This window comes from Sceloporus occidentalis, unplaced genomic scaffold (genome assembly GCF_023333645.1).
Source record: "Sceloporus occidentalis isolate IW3139 unplaced genomic scaffold, rSceOcc1.0.p SCAF_9, whole genome shotgun sequence".
Taxonomy (NCBI): Eukaryota; Metazoa; Chordata; class Lepidosauria; order Squamata; family Phrynosomatidae; genus Sceloporus; species Sceloporus occidentalis.
The window spans coordinates 39,947,131-39,965,581 of NW_028316989.1; the positions used below are offsets into that span (position 1 = coordinate 39,947,131).

The 18,451-nt window shown below is 40.6% G+C and overlaps 1 protein-coding gene across 3 annotated transcripts in view; it reads left to right on the plus strand.

Moving 5' to 3' along the window:
- The first annotated feature begins 2,641 nt into the window (after positions 1–2,641).
- GABPB1 (GA binding protein transcription factor subunit beta 1) overlaps positions 2,642–18,451 on the plus strand; it is a 34,307-nt gene continuing 18,497 nt past the window's right edge. For 2 of the 3 annotated variants that reach the window (XM_089539006.1, XM_089539008.1), the window contains exons 1-6: positions 2,642–2,800; positions 10,638–10,745; positions 11,433–11,600; positions 13,613–13,807; positions 14,986–15,133; positions 15,750–15,863. In XM_089539006.1, coding sequence (XP_089395132.1) covers positions 10,638–10,745; positions 11,433–11,600; positions 13,613–13,807; positions 14,986–15,133; positions 15,750–15,863 — 733 coding nt within the window. In that variant the 5' untranslated portion in view covers positions 2,642–2,800. The remainder of the gene's footprint in view (positions 2,801–10,637; positions 10,746–11,432; positions 11,601–13,612; positions 13,808–14,985; positions 15,134–15,749; positions 15,864–18,451) is intronic. The other variant, XM_089539007.1, reaches the window with a different exon arrangement.

Sequence of the window (18,451 nt, forward strand, 5' to 3'; positions counted from 1 at the left end):
AGAATCAGCAGCATTTGCTGGAACTGATCCCCTTCCCCACTGCCATTCCCTTCTCTTTTTGTGTCATGTGACACAACTAGACAACCATGTAGAAGTACAACTGCTTTTCCTAGATTGTATATTCCAAACTGTTAAAAATATATATTTACATTATCATCCACATAATGGCAGTCAAGTGGAATCATGGTGCTATTAACTGCGCATGGTGAAAGGGCACTAGGTCTGAATAGAAATGGTGAGACTAGACAGATAAAGGATGGAGAAAAAGATGAGCACAAAGTCATTAACAGGCATTGAGTATCTGCAGGGTGATACAGGAGCAAGATGTGACGGTGCACAGACCACCTCTATTCTTACCATTAAGGTAAACCTCAGCTGATCAACAGTTAAATAATACTGTACAGGGATTGTTTGTCATGCATACTATATTCCTAGGCCTGGCATCATGCTATGGCAATTATACCCTGCCTCTCTCCAATCTCCCATAATGTACCCAAAGGCTCCTTATCTCCAAGCATCGGTCTTGGCTTGCAGCCTGCACACATTATTAGCCCTGCAGGTAATTCCAGTTTAGTTACAAATCCAATTGGTACTTATCACGTGACCCTATAAAATACTGTGGGAAAGAAACTACAGACAGAGCCAATGGGCAACCCTCTAACCTTGAAAGAAAACTTTGCAATAGGTTTGCTTTAGGGAATGCTGTGAAGGCAATACAACCACAAAATTTGTAGCGTATGATTACACACAAAACCCATTAAGAGTTGCAAGTCTGTGATGTTTTGATCATTTGTTCAGCTATAGGCTTTGTCCAACAAAAAAACCACTCTTACAGAGGGCAAGAATTTGGGGCCTGGCTCAAGAACTATGTGAAAGTTGACATAGACCTTAAACCTTTGCATCCACAGGTAAGGCATTTTCCAGATTCAAATTTCTTTCCTTCCCAAACTCCCAGTATTTGGGACAATAGTAATGACTTACTTTAGGTACGTTGTAACAAGTGCTATGGGAACCAGTGTGTATATATTTTTGCTTCAACACTCCAAATGCTATGCCATTCATTCACTTTTTAAAGACAGCATAAAACAGTATTCTTGTAAGGATTATCCTAAACTGAATATGAAGGTAAGGCAACTGTTTCATTTCCACCTGATGACTTCTGAGAAGCACAAGCATGAAAGCCCAGCTCTTTTACTCAGCTGCTCTTTGGGTTTCTTGTAAATGCAAAAAATTGCTTTCTATGGGATTTTCTAAAAAGACTTTACTAATAGTTTTGAATTCAATAGTAGAATACAAAAAATTGAAAGCAACAGTAAAGCAGCAAATGTTTTAGAGCAACGGAAAGACTCAACAAGTTAATCTTGCAAACCAATTAGGGATGAATGTTAGGCAGAAAATGTCACTCATAAAAAGAAATAGGTCTGATTCTGCTTATTTCTAAGCTGGTTTTATCTGTTATCATTGTCTCTTCACACCGCATTTATTACATTTTGTTAACATTAAAAGCATTTTGTAAACCACACAGAATGCACAACTGCATCGTTTAATTCAAAGATATAGCCACGTTAGGTCCAAAACACACTGCAGAAATAAGCCCAGGCTCAGTGCTAGGGAATCCTGGGAATTGTAGTTTTTGTGGCACCAGAGCTCTCTGACAGAGAAGGCTAAATGTCTCACAAAACTACAGTACCCAGAATGCCCTAGCATTGAGCCAGGGCAGCTAAAGCGGTCTCAAACTGAGGTCCAAAACACGATGCAGAAATAATAATCCAGTTTGAGGCTTTAACTTTTGATAATGTAAGGCTTTGTCGTCCGAATTGTTTTTTAAACTTGTATTTTGCACGTTTTGTAGTGCTTTTAACTCGGACTGTTTTAGATTTGTAAGCCGCCTTGAGTCCCTCTGCCAGAGGAAGACCGGATATAAATAAACATAATAATAATAATAATAATAATTCTGTCATCTACCAAACAGTCCTTTTCTCCAGTTCAGCAGCAAGAGCTTTCATAGGCTAAAGTTTACTTCCTCAGATGCATTTTGGAGGACCAAAGTTTGGGAACCACTGCAGTCTACACCGGCTCCCCTTCCTCTTCCCCACTCTTTCTTCTTCCTTTTCCTCCCTTCCCCTCCCTTTCCCCTTTTCCTCCTTCCTTCCTTTGGGGATACTTTGATTGGGAGTTCCTGCATGGCAGAATGGGGTTGGAGTGGATCAGGGCCCTTGCGGCCTCTTCCAACTCTAGGATCCCCTCCCCCCTTTCCTTTCCTTTCCTTTCCTTCCTCTTCCCCTCTCCCTTCCCTTTCCTCTTCCTTCTTTTCAGGCGGGAAAAACCCCCAAAACAAACCCAACCGCTCAACATGGCGGCTCTTTTTCCCTTTGGCTTTCCTGCGCATGCGCCGTGAGCGCGCCTTTCCGGGCCCAGATATATCCCTCCGCCGCCGCCTCCTCCTCCTTCAGAGTCAAAAGAGAGAGAGAGAGGCCGTTTGAGCAGTAAAAATATAACCCCGTTCCCATGAAATCCGAATAGCCCCCCCTTCAAGACCCGTAGCTTCAGGTTCGGAGGGAGGGAGGGAGGGAGGGGGGTACAAAGCCGCAGTGCAGCCGCCTCTTCTCCCTCACGAAACACAGAGAGAGAGAGAGAGAGAGAGAGCGCTGCCGTCCGTCTCCTTCCGCCAGTCGCGCGCGGGGACTTTTTTCCTTCGGGGCTTTTGGGCTCCGATGAAGAGAAGGAGAAGGAGAGGGAGAAGGGGAAGAAGGCTCCGGTCCTCCTCCCCGTCCTCCTGGAGCCGAGCGCGGGCGCCACGGTAAGCCAAGCCTCCCCTTCCCCTTCCTCTTCCTCCTGCAGCGGCCAAGCTTTTCCAGGTCAGTCGGCGCCCTTTTGGTCTCGGGGCCCCTGGTTCCACCGGATGTGGAAGTGATGAAGGAGCTGCTTCTCCGGCGGAGCCACGGAGAGGAGGAGAGTTCCACTTCCCCCGGAACCCAAGGCTTCGGCACCTTCTCCTCTCTCTCTCTCTCTCTCTTTCCTCCAGCGCCAGGATTTCCTGTCGGGGGAAAAAAGGAGAGGCCTTCCGGGGACTTCCAGGCCTCCTCCGACGGAGAAATGGCGCCCCACAAATGGGGGGAGATGGAGGAGACACATTGGGGGGGGGATCATCCGCTTTCAGGCCGCTTTAAAGTGGCTTGGCGCGACGCTATGGAATTCTGGGAATTGTAGTCTGCGGTGGGGCCCTACCATTCCCAGAATTCCATAGCGTCGCGCCAAGCCACTTTAAAGCGGCCTCAAACCGGACTTAAACACACTGTAGAAATAACCCACTTTAAGTGCCCTGGTTCAATGCTAGGGAATCATGGTCCTTCTTAGGGTTAAGACTCTGCTTTCAAAGTGGTTGAAATGGCTGTAGTTCAAAGAGAGAGAGGACTAGCATCCCAAGGGCATGGCATTGATGCCCATAGTCCAGTTTGCTATAGATGTCCATTAGTCGTGGGCCACAACAAAATGTGGGGATGTGACACAAAGCATCTTGGAAGGACTTGACTGAGGTTGGTAGAAAATGATCCTTCCCTGTTCGCTTTGTTTTCCTCTTCTGCCAGACGGCCATAAATAGTATCATAGGATCATAGGGTGGGAAGAGCCCTCAAAGCCCATCCAGTCCAACCCCCTGCCATGAAGGGGCAGAATCAAGAAGGTCAGATTCCTCTTTGTTTTGGAAACCCTGGCTAGCTTTTTGGGATGATGGCATTCCTTTCTAAGCGATTACAGACTCTGTTTAAGGGTCTGCTCTAGACTCTTTCCTGGTATTGATGTCAGGCTGATCGGGAGATCATTCTTAGGGTCCTTTTTTCCCTTTCTGAAACGGGGACAACGTTTGCCCTCCTCCGCTCTGCTGGGACTTCTTCTCTTCTCTTCTCCAGGGATTCTCAGAGGCTATTGCCAATGGCTCAGATTACGTTTGCCAATTCTTGGATGTAGATTTCTGTACTATAACTTACTCTGCGCTGCGTCTCCCTTCCTGCATCGTCTGCTCCATGTTCCTCAGGTCTAGCACCCTTTTCCTTTTGTGAGAAGACTGAGGCAAAGAATGTGTTGAGTAGTTTCTGTCTTCTATTAGCCTTTCTCCATTTTCTCCACACAGTATCCCTACCATCCCTTCTTTGTCCTTTTGCTTTTCTTAATTGTTCTTAACCTCTCTAGCAAGCCTGAACCCATTCTGTGCTTTAGTTTATCCGACTACCCCTATAAATGCAGCCTATTTGTTTGCATTCCATTTGGTGATTTCCTTCTCCTTCCATTTCTTATACATGTCCTTTATAAAACTTAGCTCAGTTGACAGTTCTTTAGTCATCTCCCCCCCCCCCCCCCGGTTTCTTGGAGACACCTCCCATTTTCCCTCCTCATTGGAACAGTTTGAAATTGTGCCTTCAGTATCTCTCTTTTGAGAAACTCCCATCCATCCTGAACTCCCTTCTCTTTTTATTATTCCTGACCACTCAGTGGCCTGTTACAGACAGCCAAAATAAAGCTGCTTCGAGTCACTTTGGAGGTATGCTATTTCAATGATACATGTGGCCTAAGACTCCAAAGGCCGCACCAAAGTCACGCTCGAGTCCTAAGGACTGGAGTGCAGCTTTGGTGAAGCTTCCAGACTCTTAGGACTCATGCATCATTGAAATACCATACCTCCAAAGTGACTCGAAGCAGCTTTATTTTGGCTGTCTGTAACAGGCCAGTATTTCTCTAAGTTCACTGAAATCAGCTTTCCTAAAGTCTACAATGAATGTCTGACTAAGCCTGGCTTCTCCTTTCCACTGTATAACAAACTCCAGGAGAACATGATCACTCTCACCTAAGGATTCCATCACTTGCACCCCATTAACCAAGACATCCATGTTGGCTAGGATCATATCTAAAACCTTTGTTTGCCTTGTTGCCTCCTCCGCCTGTTGGATGATGAAATTGTCTTCCAAGCAAGTGAGGAATTTGCTGGACCTTAAATTCTAGGCTGAGTTTGACTTCCAGCAAATATTAGGCTAGTTTATGTCACCCATCACTACTGCATCACTTTTGTCTTAATGCTAGTAGCTTTTGCATAATACCAGAGGCCTTTTGAATCAGTATGATATGAGCAGTAAGTGTATTGGAGCTGGCCCTCCATATTTGTGGCTTTTACAGATTTGATTATTCACGGATCAGATTAATATGTTATCTCTAGCAATCTCTAGATTGCTATGCCAGAAATTAACCATAGAGTCACACTACAGTACCTAGAGATTCCTAGAGAAAACAGTTCTCTAGGCATTTGTAGGTCCTCCAGTGCAGTTCTGTGGTCAACTTCAGCCAGATGTTGGTCACAGAGTTGTGATGGAAGACCTGGAGATTCATAGTAGATTCCATTTAATAATGACTATATTTCATTTTTTAAAATTTAATTCAGTGAACAACTTTTCATGATCTTTTCAGTGTTCTCAAGACCAAAACACACGGCAGAAATAATCCAGTTTGAGATCACTTTTAACTGCCCCGGCTCAGTGCTAGGGACTCTTGGGAATTGTAGTTTATTGTGGCACCAGAGCTCTCTGACAGGGAAGGCTAAATGTCTCACAAAACTACAGTACCCAGAATTCTCCAGCATTAAACCAGGGCAGTTAAAATAGTCTCAAAGTGGGTTTATTTCTGCAGTGTGCCTTGGTCCTCAAATCTATTTAGCGTTAGGTGTATTCACTAAAAGTACTGATCCTCTTTACCCAGAAGTAAGTCCACAGAAAGTTTTTGAACATGTTGCAGGCTCCAGCGTTGAAGCATTCTTTCCTTCATCACCAACACATTTTAATTTTGTAGCCTAAGAAATTCTGAGAAGAGCAATTTGTGAAAAGCTCATGAATTCTGAAAGCAGAGCTACTGCAAAATGCATCATAGTTGATCTGCATATAATTAATCTCTTTCCTTCATCTCTTTTTCGAAGGCACAGTAACATTATCTTACACTCAGGTATGTCTAAAACTTCTTTTTCTCAGGGGCTAAGAGGGCTGTGGATCCTCTGTCCACTTAATTCTGCTCCATTTCCCCACACCTTTTTGTCCCTGTTTTGCATTGGATCTTCCCTTTTGAGGTCAGAATTTTGTCAAGCTTTCATTCCTTCCTATTACTCCTAAACACAGTGTAGAATAAATATTAATTCATTTCACTTAGCTACCCTCAAGGAGAATGCTTTCTAGTCTATGCTAAAGACACCAGATACTGTCTAATCCTGGAAGCTAAGCAAGATTGGCCTTGGCTATTACTTGGATGGGAGACCACTAACGAATACCAGGTGCTATAGGCTTTATTTCAGAGTAAGGAACTGGAAAATCACCTCTTGAGTATTCTTTGCCTAAGCAAATCCTATGAAATTCATGGGGTCACCTTAAGTCAGTAGGCAACTTGAAGGCACATACATACACATTAACATTTCTGTGGCCTCTCTTCTCAAACCTTGTTCTAACTGCAAATGAAAGGTTTTGCTTTCAGGTGGCGGTTCCCTCTGTTTATTTTTCCTGGGAGAGGGGTGGTATTGTGCAGAGATTCAGCATTTGCAAGGGATTTAGCTCACAAGCCCTGAAGAGCAGAGCCTTTCGCCTCAGAGCTTATTACTGGGAGAAATCTCTCCCATGTCTTTGAAGAAGCTGCAGCAAATTTCTCTCAGCAAGGGCTTCGGCTACATATTAAAACGAAAGCAGAAGAAAACTCCCATTCTGATGGCTTCAATATGATATCCTCGGATCTAACGGAACTAACAGCTTCCTTAGTACCGACAACTTTGACGCCAACCACAGTTCCATCTATGACCAGGACCCTATCAGCTGCCACTGTTTGGCAGAAGGGCAAATGGTTGGTTACAGTATCAGTGTTTAAGGAAGTTAGAGCTTCCCAGGGAAAATCTTCAAGGAAAAGGCATACACTGCAAGTTCCAACAGCTCCACCTTCTGGATTTTAGTATAAATAATCTAAGAAGGCAAAGCAACTGCAATACAACTGTAACAGCAGACTCCGTTGGCTGGTCAGTCTTCATTTCAACATCTCTATATCAGCCATCAGTTATATCAGTGTCGGGACTAACTTCAATACAAGAGGCAGAAACAGAACTTCTTCTTCTCAGGACCAAGCCCCACCAATAGAACGTCCAAAAAGTCGACGATACCCATACATATCCCCCAGGTGAAGTAGTCTCCCTCTTGCAGGGAATCGTCTTACACATCTACCAGACCTTCCTATATAGAGGATGAGCATCTGTACTGTGAAGACAACTGGTGCTACTACTCTCGGCAGGATGTTAAGGAACCTTACCATTCTTATTCCTCTTAGCATAATAATCAGTACTCCTACAGCAATTACTACAGATTCCATCAGTGGGCATATTTTGCAAAACTACTCCATCTCCATCACTATTATAAGAGAATACAGCTCTACTTCAAAAAGATACCATCAAGCAGATTCCAGACTGCTGCAGAAAAGACAGACTTCAGGTGATTCATGGTACTGAAGAAAGAGGGAGGACTTCAACCAATTTTGGATTTAAGACGTGTCAATAAATACATCAAGCCAAAAAAAATTCAAAGTAGTGATGCTACAGTCCATTGTACCATTTCTTCACAAAGTGGACTGGTATGCTTCTGTAGATTTCCACAATGCTTACTTTCCTATCAGCATTCAACCATAGCATTGAAGGTTGCTCAGACTTTGTGGATAGTAAGCTCCCGTTGTCCCCAATGGCAGTGCATACATGTTGCCACACCACCATTAGGGAAAGTCCCATTGTTCCTAATGGTGGCATGGCCATGTGCACGTGCTGCCATTGGGGGCAATGGGACTTGAGGTCGCACGGATTCTGGTATCTGCAGGGGTGTCTAGAATGGATCCCACACAGATACCAAGGTCTCATTGTACAAGGTCCTGCCTTAGGGTCTCTACACTGGACTGTCCCAGTGGACTGGAAGAGGGGAAATGAAGGGAGCCTTGGTGGCGCAGTGGTTAAATGCCTGTACTGCAGCCACCAGGCAGGGCTCCAAGGTCCACTCAGCCTTGCATCCTTCCATAGGTCACTATCATGAGTACCCAACTTGTTGGGGGCAATTAGCTTTGCTTACACATTGTAAACCACTTAGGGAGCTTAAATCACTGATAAATGGTATAGAAATGTAGTTGCTATTGCTATTGCTACAGCCCCCAGAGTGTTTACAAAATGTATGGCAGTGGTAGTATCTTATCTAAGAACTCAGGTGTCTAAATATATCCATTTCTAATGACTGACTTCTGGTGTCATCTTGGGGTAGGGAGACTATTTTGGAGGGGAGGAGTTTATCAAGGGCTGGAGGTAATAGCCGAACTGTTATGGTGCGAACAAGGCAAATAGTGGAAGGATCCAACAGTGGGAGGGAAAAAAAACTTTACATAGGCAGCAAGGGGGATGTCCCATGGTCTTAAATGTTTCTACATTAATGCAGAGAGCATGAGAAATAAATAAGATGAAGTTGAACTCCTAGCATAGCAAACCAAATACAATATAATAGGCATCACTGAAACCTGGTGGGATGAATCTCATGATTGGAATGTAGTTATAGAGAGATAAAACCTTTTAAGAGAAATAGGCCGAACAGGAAGGGGGAGAAGAGTAGCATTTCATTTTAGAAATGTTTACACCTGTGAAGAGATCCAGAACTTAAATCTGGAAGCCAAGTGGGGAGTGCCTGGATAAAAATTAAAGGGGAAAGAAACAACAGGGATGTTATTGTGGAAGTCTATTACAAACCCCAAAATCAGACTGAGTTGTTGAATGATGAACACACACTCAGAAAGAAGAGATGTAGTAGTGATGGGTGGTTTCAACTATCCTGATATTTGCTGCAAGTCAAACTTTGCCAAAAAAATTAAGGTCTAACAAATTCCTCACTTGCTGGAGCGTGACTACAGGAGGGTGACCAAAATGGTGCAAAGTCTGGAAACCATGCCCTATGAGGAGTGATTTAGGGAGCTTGGTATGCTTAGCCTGGAGAAGAGAAGGTTAAGAGGTGATAAGATAGTCCTGTTTAAATATTTGTAAGGATGTCATGTTGAGAATGAAGCAAGTTTGTTTTCTACAGTTCCAGAGAATAGGACCCAGAGCAATGGATTCAAACCTCATTATCCATGGACTTGCCATTCTCAGATTTAAGCATCTATGGATGGTAAACTCCCTTTGTCCCAAGTGGTGCCATGTGTACATGGCCGCGCCACCATTAGGGACAGCCCCCATTGTCCCTAGTGGTGGCCGATACAAGCAGTTGCACCACCATTGGGGACAACAGGACTTGAGGTCCCACAGTTGCTAATATCCGCAGGGGAATCCCCCGTGGATACCAAGCTCCCGTTGTACAGGAAAAGAAATTGTGGAACAACATCCTGATGGTAAGAGCCGTTCAACAATGGAACACACTCCCTCAGAGAGTGGTGGAGTCTTCTTTGGAGGTTTTTAAACAGAGGCTGGATGGCCATCTATCAATGGTGCTTTGACAAGGGATTGTATTTGATGGCCCTTGGGTCTCTTCCTATTCTATGATTCTTACCACCATTTAAGTGCTGCTTAAGCATAAACTCCCAATCTGATTACCTTCTTATCAACAAATTTATTATTATTGTATTGAATAATGTAGCTAGGACTGACATTTTCCACAGAGTTCAGTTGTACCACCTAATCACTGTATAGAAGTAAAACTGGGTTTTCAAAGGCCATGCCAATGAAGGGTAAGCTCTAAAGGGTATGTTCTGGTACGTTCTAACCAGTATGTCTGCTGTCCAACTTAGGTAAATATGGAGAGAGTCATCACCGGAAGGCTGACAACCAGGTTGTAAATTGGCCACAACAACAGTGAACACAATGACATGATGAAATAGCTGCAGACTGCAGTAGTGTTTTGTGGGCTACCCATAACAAGTTTTGCAGGTTGTCAAGATGTATATATAGGTTATGAATGCAGATTTTCTTTGGCTATCTGCTATACAGCCTACAGTATGGCACACACATGAGACCACAAGCTACAACTGTCATTTTACTCTGGGGTGCAGTCTATTAATTAATTAATAACCCTATTTCATATTTTAAAGTGAAAGGTGTTTCTTTCATTAAGTAACCTCTCATTGTATCTCTCTGGATATTCTACAGTGCCATTACAAACAACTCTTTTTCTTGCTTAAGATTTTTCAATAGATTTGAGTAGTATTAAAAGAGTTCAAAATCCATCAGGATATGAAAAATATAAGGTCCATTTGCTGATGAGCTGCCACAAAGATGGGGAGCCTCTGGCCTTCGACACAATTCAGCCTACAAATCTCATAATGCCTTACCCTAAGCCATGCTGACTGTGGCTTCTGAAAACTGAAATCCAAAACATCCAAAGGGCCAAAGATTCTCCATTCTGATTTACTAGAGTAATGCCTTTTCTTGACCTCAGCCTGGCTGTTGTATGTTGCACAAAGTACCATACTAAGTACTAATGTGCTTTGTTTGTTTCTCAAGAATGTTGCTTCAGTGTTGACACATGTGCTTTCTCTCTCAAAGAGAGAGAGAGGAGCACACACTCATTTCAGAACTGATGCAATCCTAATTTTTTCCATCTAAAATATTTTACTAGATGTCCCTGGTAGATTTGGGAAAGAAGCTTTTAGAGGCTGCACGAGCAGGACAAGATGATGAAGTTCGCATTTTGATGGCCAATGGCGCACCTTTTACTACAGACTGGGTAATGAAAACACTTTTATTAAATTATATCGCATGACTTGGATGATGATTTCCTGGAAAGGTGACCACACATTCAGAAAGGAGAGATGTAGTAGTAATGGGGAATTTCAACTATCCTGATATTTGTTGAAAGTCATACTCTGGCAAAAAATTAAGGTCTAAGAAATTCTTCACTTGCCTTGCAGACAGTTTCATTGTCCAGAAGATGGACAAAAAGCCAAATAGTTTAGGGAGAAAGTCAGAAAAGCTAAAGAACAGAAGAAGCTCAAGTTTGCTAGAGAGGTTAAAAACAAAAGGGCTTTTGTTGTTGTTGCTATTGTTATGTCTGTAGCAAAAGGAAGAACAAAGAAATGGTAGGGCTGCTGAATGGAAGTGGTCTGTATTGGGCCAATGTTAGCAAGGACATGGGTATGAATTTACAGGAACTAAGCAGAGCAGTGGAGGACAAGGAGTCTTGATATGTCTAATCTAGAGGTTCGCCATGAGTTAGGATTGGCTCAAATATGGTAAACAACAACAAATGTTCTTTTTCATTTTTGTTTTTGTTTATTAATGGTGCTTTAAAGTAATCATGGAATTATTATTAAAAGTATGATAACTTAAAATAACATTTATATTTATGGTTCAAAGTTGGAAGAAACGCCTCATACTGATTTTTCCCTTCAACTGTTTGTTTCACATATTACAGTTGGGAACATCCCCGCTTCATCTAGCAGCACAATATGGACACTATTCAACAACTGAAGTGTTACTTAGAGCAGGTGTGAGTCGGGATGCCAGGACCAAAGTGGACAGGACTCCATTGCATATGGCAGCTTCGGAAGGCCATTCAAGCATAGTAGAAGTTTTACTCAAGGTAACAAAAAGTCTTAGTTTTGTACAAAAGTTGATCTATAATTTGCTTGCGCCTTAACATGGTACTTAAAGAAGATTTATTTTATTTTAATCTAGCTATGAGATTAGTATGCTACAATTAAAAGAACTTTTGCAATGAATGACCAGTTAACAGTCAAAGACCTATGTAAATAAGAAAGTCTTTGTATGCCAGCAGAAAGAGAGCTTCATTGGGAAAGGGCATTTCCATACCTTTAGAGCAACCACTGAGAAAATTCTCTCCCTTGTCCTCACCAATTGTACCTTTAATGGTGGACAACTGAGAAAAGGCTCTTTCCTAAGGATCTTAAAACTTGGGCAGGCTCATATGAGGAGATGTGGTCTTTCAAATAGGCAGTATAGGACTTTATAGATCACAACCAGCCCTTTGAATAATATGCCTGAAAACAAATGGGCAGCAAGTGAAGCTGTTTCAGCAGAGTTATAGGTCCCCTGTAGCCAGCCCCAGTCAGCAGTCTGACTACAGCATTTTGAAGTGGCTGCAATTTCTGGACTGTTTCAAAGGCAGCCCCTAATAGAGTGTGTTACAGTAATCCAAAAAGGATGCCCAAAAAAGGGATATTGGAGATTTATCTAGTACAGTTGGATTTAGAAAAGATTTTTCAATAAAATCCTCACAAAAGTCTCTTTTAGGTAGGATAGAACCCTACCTCATTGCAGTGACGCATTCAACACTCTTATCCACTCAGCCGGGTTTCTTTTGGCTGCTTGTATACCCCAGGAATGGCATGTGTCCATTATGTATATGGTGGCTCTTACCTCTCCAAGGATTTTGTCCACATCCACAGGCTGCAGAAATTGAAATACAACAAAATCCAAAATGTATGGATGAGAAACACCTTTATCGGCTAAGGAAAATGCACAAAATACATCATGCAAGCTTTCACAGCTCCACTAGCTTCTTCAACAGACAAAAGTTTTTTTTTAAAAAAAACATCCAGGTGAAGAAAAAGTTTTACTTTTATTGGAGATAGAAACCTCAAAGAGTTAATGTCCAGTACCACCTGAATAGCTACATCTTGACAAAATGAAGAATCCAATGGAGCTTTGAAAGCTTGCAGCATGTATTTTGTGCATTTTGGTTGGTCCAATAAAGGCATCACTGTTCTGTGGATTTGGATGTTATTGTACTTTGCTATATGGCCAACAAAGCTATATGTTCGCTTGGACCCAGAAGGCCATGAACATACTGCAGCTTTTCTGGCCTTTCTTCTTGTTATCATTCTTCCCCTCTGCCCTTCTGGATTGTTGAAAGATGAAGATAAAACATTGGAAAAATGCCTCTCAAAATGAAAATGCATTGCTGAGAGATATAATACCTGTTGTGGTACACAAGCAGTTCCTTGTCCTAATTGATAGCCCTGTTTCTCGGCACCCATGAATTATTGTTTTTATTTATGGTAGTTTAACAAAACATGGTAAGCTGAAAAACAGCAGGAGAAAACTGGCAATGCACTGAACTGTGATATATCTAAAGAATAAATATATAAGGTACTGAAGCCATCACTCTAACATGTGTACAATAATGTATTCTTTACATACATTGACCACATTGCAATAATTCTGTAAAACATTAAATCCACAATTCAAGTTCCTAAGGAGCTCTATATCCCAGCTTATGTCCATATACTTCCTCAGGTGCTAACAACCTCTGGTGCAGTGAATCTATTTCCCTGCTGTTTTTTCAGTGTTGCTTGTAAAACCTTCCTATTGTGAAGCATAAGCATCATGCTCATTAATGATGTTGTTATACCTAAAAAAGAAATAAAAACTTACATTAAACTTCCCTCCACTTTTGGGAAATCTTTACTTGATTGTTGTATTAGCAACAACAACTTGATTATGGTTAGCAAAACAGCAACCATAAGGTAGCAGAAATGCAAGTAATTATTGCATTGAAGTTACTATTGCAAAAATTACTATTGCATGGTTTTTCAGTTTTTTAATCCTGACATAAATTGGTTTTAATTGTAGCATGGTGCAGATGTAAATGCAAAGGACATGCTGAAGATGACTGCTCTTCATTGGGCTACAGAACACAATCATCAAGAAGTAGTGGAACTCTTAATCAAGTATGGAGCAGACGTTCATACACAAAGTAAATTTTGCAAAACAGCTTTTGACATTGCTATAGACAATGGATTTGAAGACCTAGCAGAAATACTACAGGTAACTACCAGTAAGAATTTTCTTCCATAAAACTTTTTCTGTTTCTCTACACCTTCACTTTTTCTACATGTTTCAATATATATTAATGAACCACACTTTTCTCATTACTGCTGTTTTATCACTCAGCACTTTCCCTTCCTCTTTTGCCTGTTTCTGATTTTACTATAGGTTTCTTGGGCATGGAATGTACCAATCTTTTATTCTGTATAGTGTGTGTCAGAGACCCTTGGTGCTACATGTATGTCAGTAAATAATAATAGTTGTTTATAAGTGAGTTTACATGAAGCCATGGATGCCATCCTCCACATTTTCTATATAAATTCTGTTTACTTCAGTGAGATTCAAGATAAAGGAGTGCAGCGTGGGCAATATTTATGGGTTTTTTTTCTTTTCTTTTTTACTGAAACTCATATGTAATACTTCTGTTCTCTGTCAAATACCTGCAATGGAATCTTATAAACTATAGTCTTGAAGTCTGTATGCTATGGTACCTGTGCCCTGCTAATTTGTGAATAGTGTTGTTGTTTTTGTGTGTGTGTGGATTTAATTAGTTGATGGCAAGAATGTTCTCATTCTTACACATAAGGCACCAGCCAAGTTTTATTGTATTGTTAGAAATAAAATGAGGCTATTTGGATGTTACATATCATTTGATGCAATCTACTAATAAAAAAATCCACTATCACCTCTTCTGAAAAATTTGTGTACAGCCTCTGGTCCTATACTAATTGACAGAACTAAAGTCTTGAACACATTTCTGATCTTTTTGGTTGTATACCTTTGAGACTTCCCATAGTCAGATTATGTGGACAACAAAGCTCCTGCCCGTTTTACTGGATGTAGTTTGCAGGCTCATGCACATGCATTTTTAAATTTGGGTTGTTTGGATTTTTAACCTTATAACCAAAGATGAAAATCTGAGAGAGAGAGGGAGGAAGATCTTGACTGATGTCCAGTGTCTTTTTCTAGATCATCTTGTCTTCATTGGTGTTCTTAACTAACCTTAACTAGGTTCTTGTCCTCTCCTCCCATCCCTCTCAAAGTCCCTTGAATGTTCTTGATGTTAAGTTTCAGCCTTACCTCTGAATGTGAATCATATTGACACCTTTTGAAGCTTGATATAATATGTCCTAGCGTATGTGGAAATACATTGCTACAGTTTTCTTTTTTTGTCACAGATTGCAATGCAGAACCAAATCAATACAAACCCAGAAAGTCCTGACACTGTGACGATACATGCAGCAACACCGCAGTTCATCATTGGACCTGGCGGGGTGGTGAATCTAACAGGTCTAGTATCTTCTGCAAATACCTCATATGCAGCAGGTATTCAGATGTACAGGAGTTTGTAAATGATTAGCACACCCAGTTCAGCAAAGCTGTTAGGAAATAATGTATATCATTTATTTTATCATTATTGTTTCCTAGGCTTTACATTTTGAAATAGCAGTTCAGGTTGTGGGAAATGATTTTAAAGTTATTTAAAGCTTGGTTTTAGAACTGCAATTTTGATTTGAAGATGATATCCTCATCCAATGATTCCTTGAAGATTCAGGAAATGTCTGTGAAAATATCACTGTTACTTTTTTGTGGGTTTTTCGGGCTATGTGACTATGTTCTAGAAGAGTTTCTTCCTGAAAAAGAAAGGAAAAGAAATTCTTTTAGAACATGGGCACATAACCTGAAAAACCCACAAAAAACTATAGATGCCGGCTATGGAAGCCTTCAACTATTACTGTTAGCATTTCCCCCATTGATTTCAATGGAGTTTATACTTCACCTATTGTTGGCAAGATGTAAGCAAATAGGAATTCTTTTGGAGCACATGTCATGCTCTGAATTTGGAGATAACATGATATGATCTGTTACATTAAATTTGAAAGCAATATTTAGGGAACCTCTTGAAGGAGGTTTGAATTAACTTTGTGTACTCTCTTGAAAGATGACACAGGAGTATCTGCTGTCCAATTTGGTAATTCCTCAACTTCAGTACTTGCAACTTTGGCAGCCTTAGCAGAAGCTTCAGCTCCACTTTCCAACTCATCAGAAACACCAGGTAAGACAAAAAAATATTTGCCTGTCAGAAATGTATTCAAATTGATCTATCAGAGAAAGAAAGAAAGCAGTGGGCACATTCAGTTTTCAAAATTCATGTACAGTGGATCCTTGTTATATGCTGGGGTTTGGTTCCAAGATCCCCATGTATAACAAAATCCGTGTATGCTCAAGTCCCATTAAGTATAATGACATACCAAAATGGTGTCCCTAATAAAAAATGGAACATCAAGGTAAATTTATACTTTTTTGGAACATTTTCAAACCGTGTATGCTTAAATCCGTGTATAAAAAATCCGTGTATAAGAAGGGCCGACTGTAATCCTATATTTAGATTAGTTTTGTAATCTTGAATTGGGACCTTATGTCAACCCTAGGAATGTGAGTACATTTGCTCAACTTTTGGCCTGGAAGTTAGAGAATCAAGCCTAGGTTAAATAAACAGAAGTTGCTGTTGTTGTCTTCCGTTCTGTTTGGAACATCACTGAATGATGAAGTTTCTTCCAAGATGCTTCACTCAGATTGTGTAGTTGACAAGGACTTCTCTTTGTCTTCTTGTGCATCCTGTATGAGGGGATCATACCCCTAAATAAAGTAGTAATGGCTGCAACCTCAGTTTGCTTTATTTTGTTGTTATATCCCTCCAAGTTAACTCTAACTTACAGCAACCCTATCAAACAGTTTTCTTGGGAAGGTTTACTTGGAGAAAGGTTGCCAATGCCTTTCACTAAGCCTGAGAGAATGTGACTTCCTCAAGGTCTCCCACTGGATTTCCATGGCTTAATGGGGATTTGAACCCTGGTTCTCCTGCTCCAACACTGAAACGTCTGCACCATGCTGTCTCATTATTTTCTGCAGAAGTGTAATTTAAATGGGTAAGATGGTGCCCAAAGATAAGCATCTCTGTGAACTGTCATTCCCATTGAAATTGCATGTTTCCCCGACAGAACAACCTGATTGGTGGTGGGAATGTGCAGCTCCCTCCACAAATGTGGCCTCCAAACAAATCTGAATACAAGTAGTCTTTGTTCCATGAGTTTACATATAAAGAAATGTTAGGTTTATGTGGAAATAAGTTCTAAAGCAGGTGTGGTAATTGTGTGACCATCCAGAAGTTGTTGGGCTGCAGTTTCCAGCATCCCAAGTTAAAATAGCCAGTGGTGAAGAAGTCTGACATCTGAAAGGCTGCATGAATCCAGTCCAAGAGCGTAGCTACCGGGAGGCCAAAATTAGACCATTACCATCCTAAATATGAATTTTGTCCTCACAATGAAATTTTTCCTTAAGTCCTCAGTATCTCACATTACACCATTTACTGTAGTTTGCTCCTCATCCATCTAACATTTAGGGTGAGCAATCCTTTGTTACATGCCCCTAAGTTTTACCCTCGACTTATGCATGGCTCATATCAAAATCCACAATTTGGGCCCCAAATTATACAATTTAACACATTAAATTAAAACACGCAAACCTAAAACATATTAAAACCATCCAACATACAATTAAAAATACTATATAAACTTGACTTATACATGAGGTCAACCTAAAGTCAAGTTTATATAGTATTTTTAATTGTATGTTGGATGGTTTTAATATGTTTTAGGTTTGCGTGTTTTAATTTAATGTGTTAAACTGTTTTTATGTGTTTTAATCTATGTTGTACTCCACCTCAAGCTTTAGGAAGAGGTGGGTAAGAAATCATAATTTTCATCATCATCTTGGCTTTTAGGGAGAGTTTAAGCTTGATTTTTCTAGGACCCATGTGTCTGTATTTTTACATGTTTGTATACATATGTGCACGTATTTATTTTTCGGTTTTAAAACAGAGAGCTTTAGTATGCTTATATTAATCTCTCATGGCATAATTTGCTTTTCTTAATCTTAAAAAATAAAATAAAAATAATGATGCCAAAAATATTTGGCATAATAATGCCCAAAATATTTAAAAGCAGTACTTGCCTATTTTGTCTGAAACAAAATACCATTGTAAACAGGAATGTAATTAATGGAAAAGATGAAAGCTCCTGAGTTCTGTCTGATGTCTGAAAGCCTTCTAGTGGCCATCTTATTTTCTATAAACTTCAAAGGTCTTGATTTGAATACAACCTTCCTTGAATGTAAATGCAATAGGTATCTCATCATTTTAACTTTTTTCTGTTAAAATTTAGAAGAGGTAGTACCGATGAAACCTCCTAAGGGAGTCTCAAAATATCCAAGGAAAATGAGAACATTGCCTGGTGTTATCACCATTCCTAAAAATCAGATAATTTTTGAATAACATAGAATCATCACAATAGATATTTAAAATATTATTATCTCAAGCACAAGTTCCTTAAATTTAGGGAAAGCATTGTTTGCTTATAGGTGAAAACCTAGCACCACTGAGCTTAGTGGCAGTATTCCTGAAGAGGCTCCATATTTCAGCAGTCATCCTATAAGCTGGGGGGAAAGGACTTTAAACGAATCAGCTCAAGTTTCTTTTTCTACCATGTAAAATTTGGTTTGCACAGCATTCAAACTGGCAAAGGCAGTGCGTAAAAAGATTACAAGTGTAGGTTTTTACAGCAAGACTGTGCAGTTTCTCAAAAC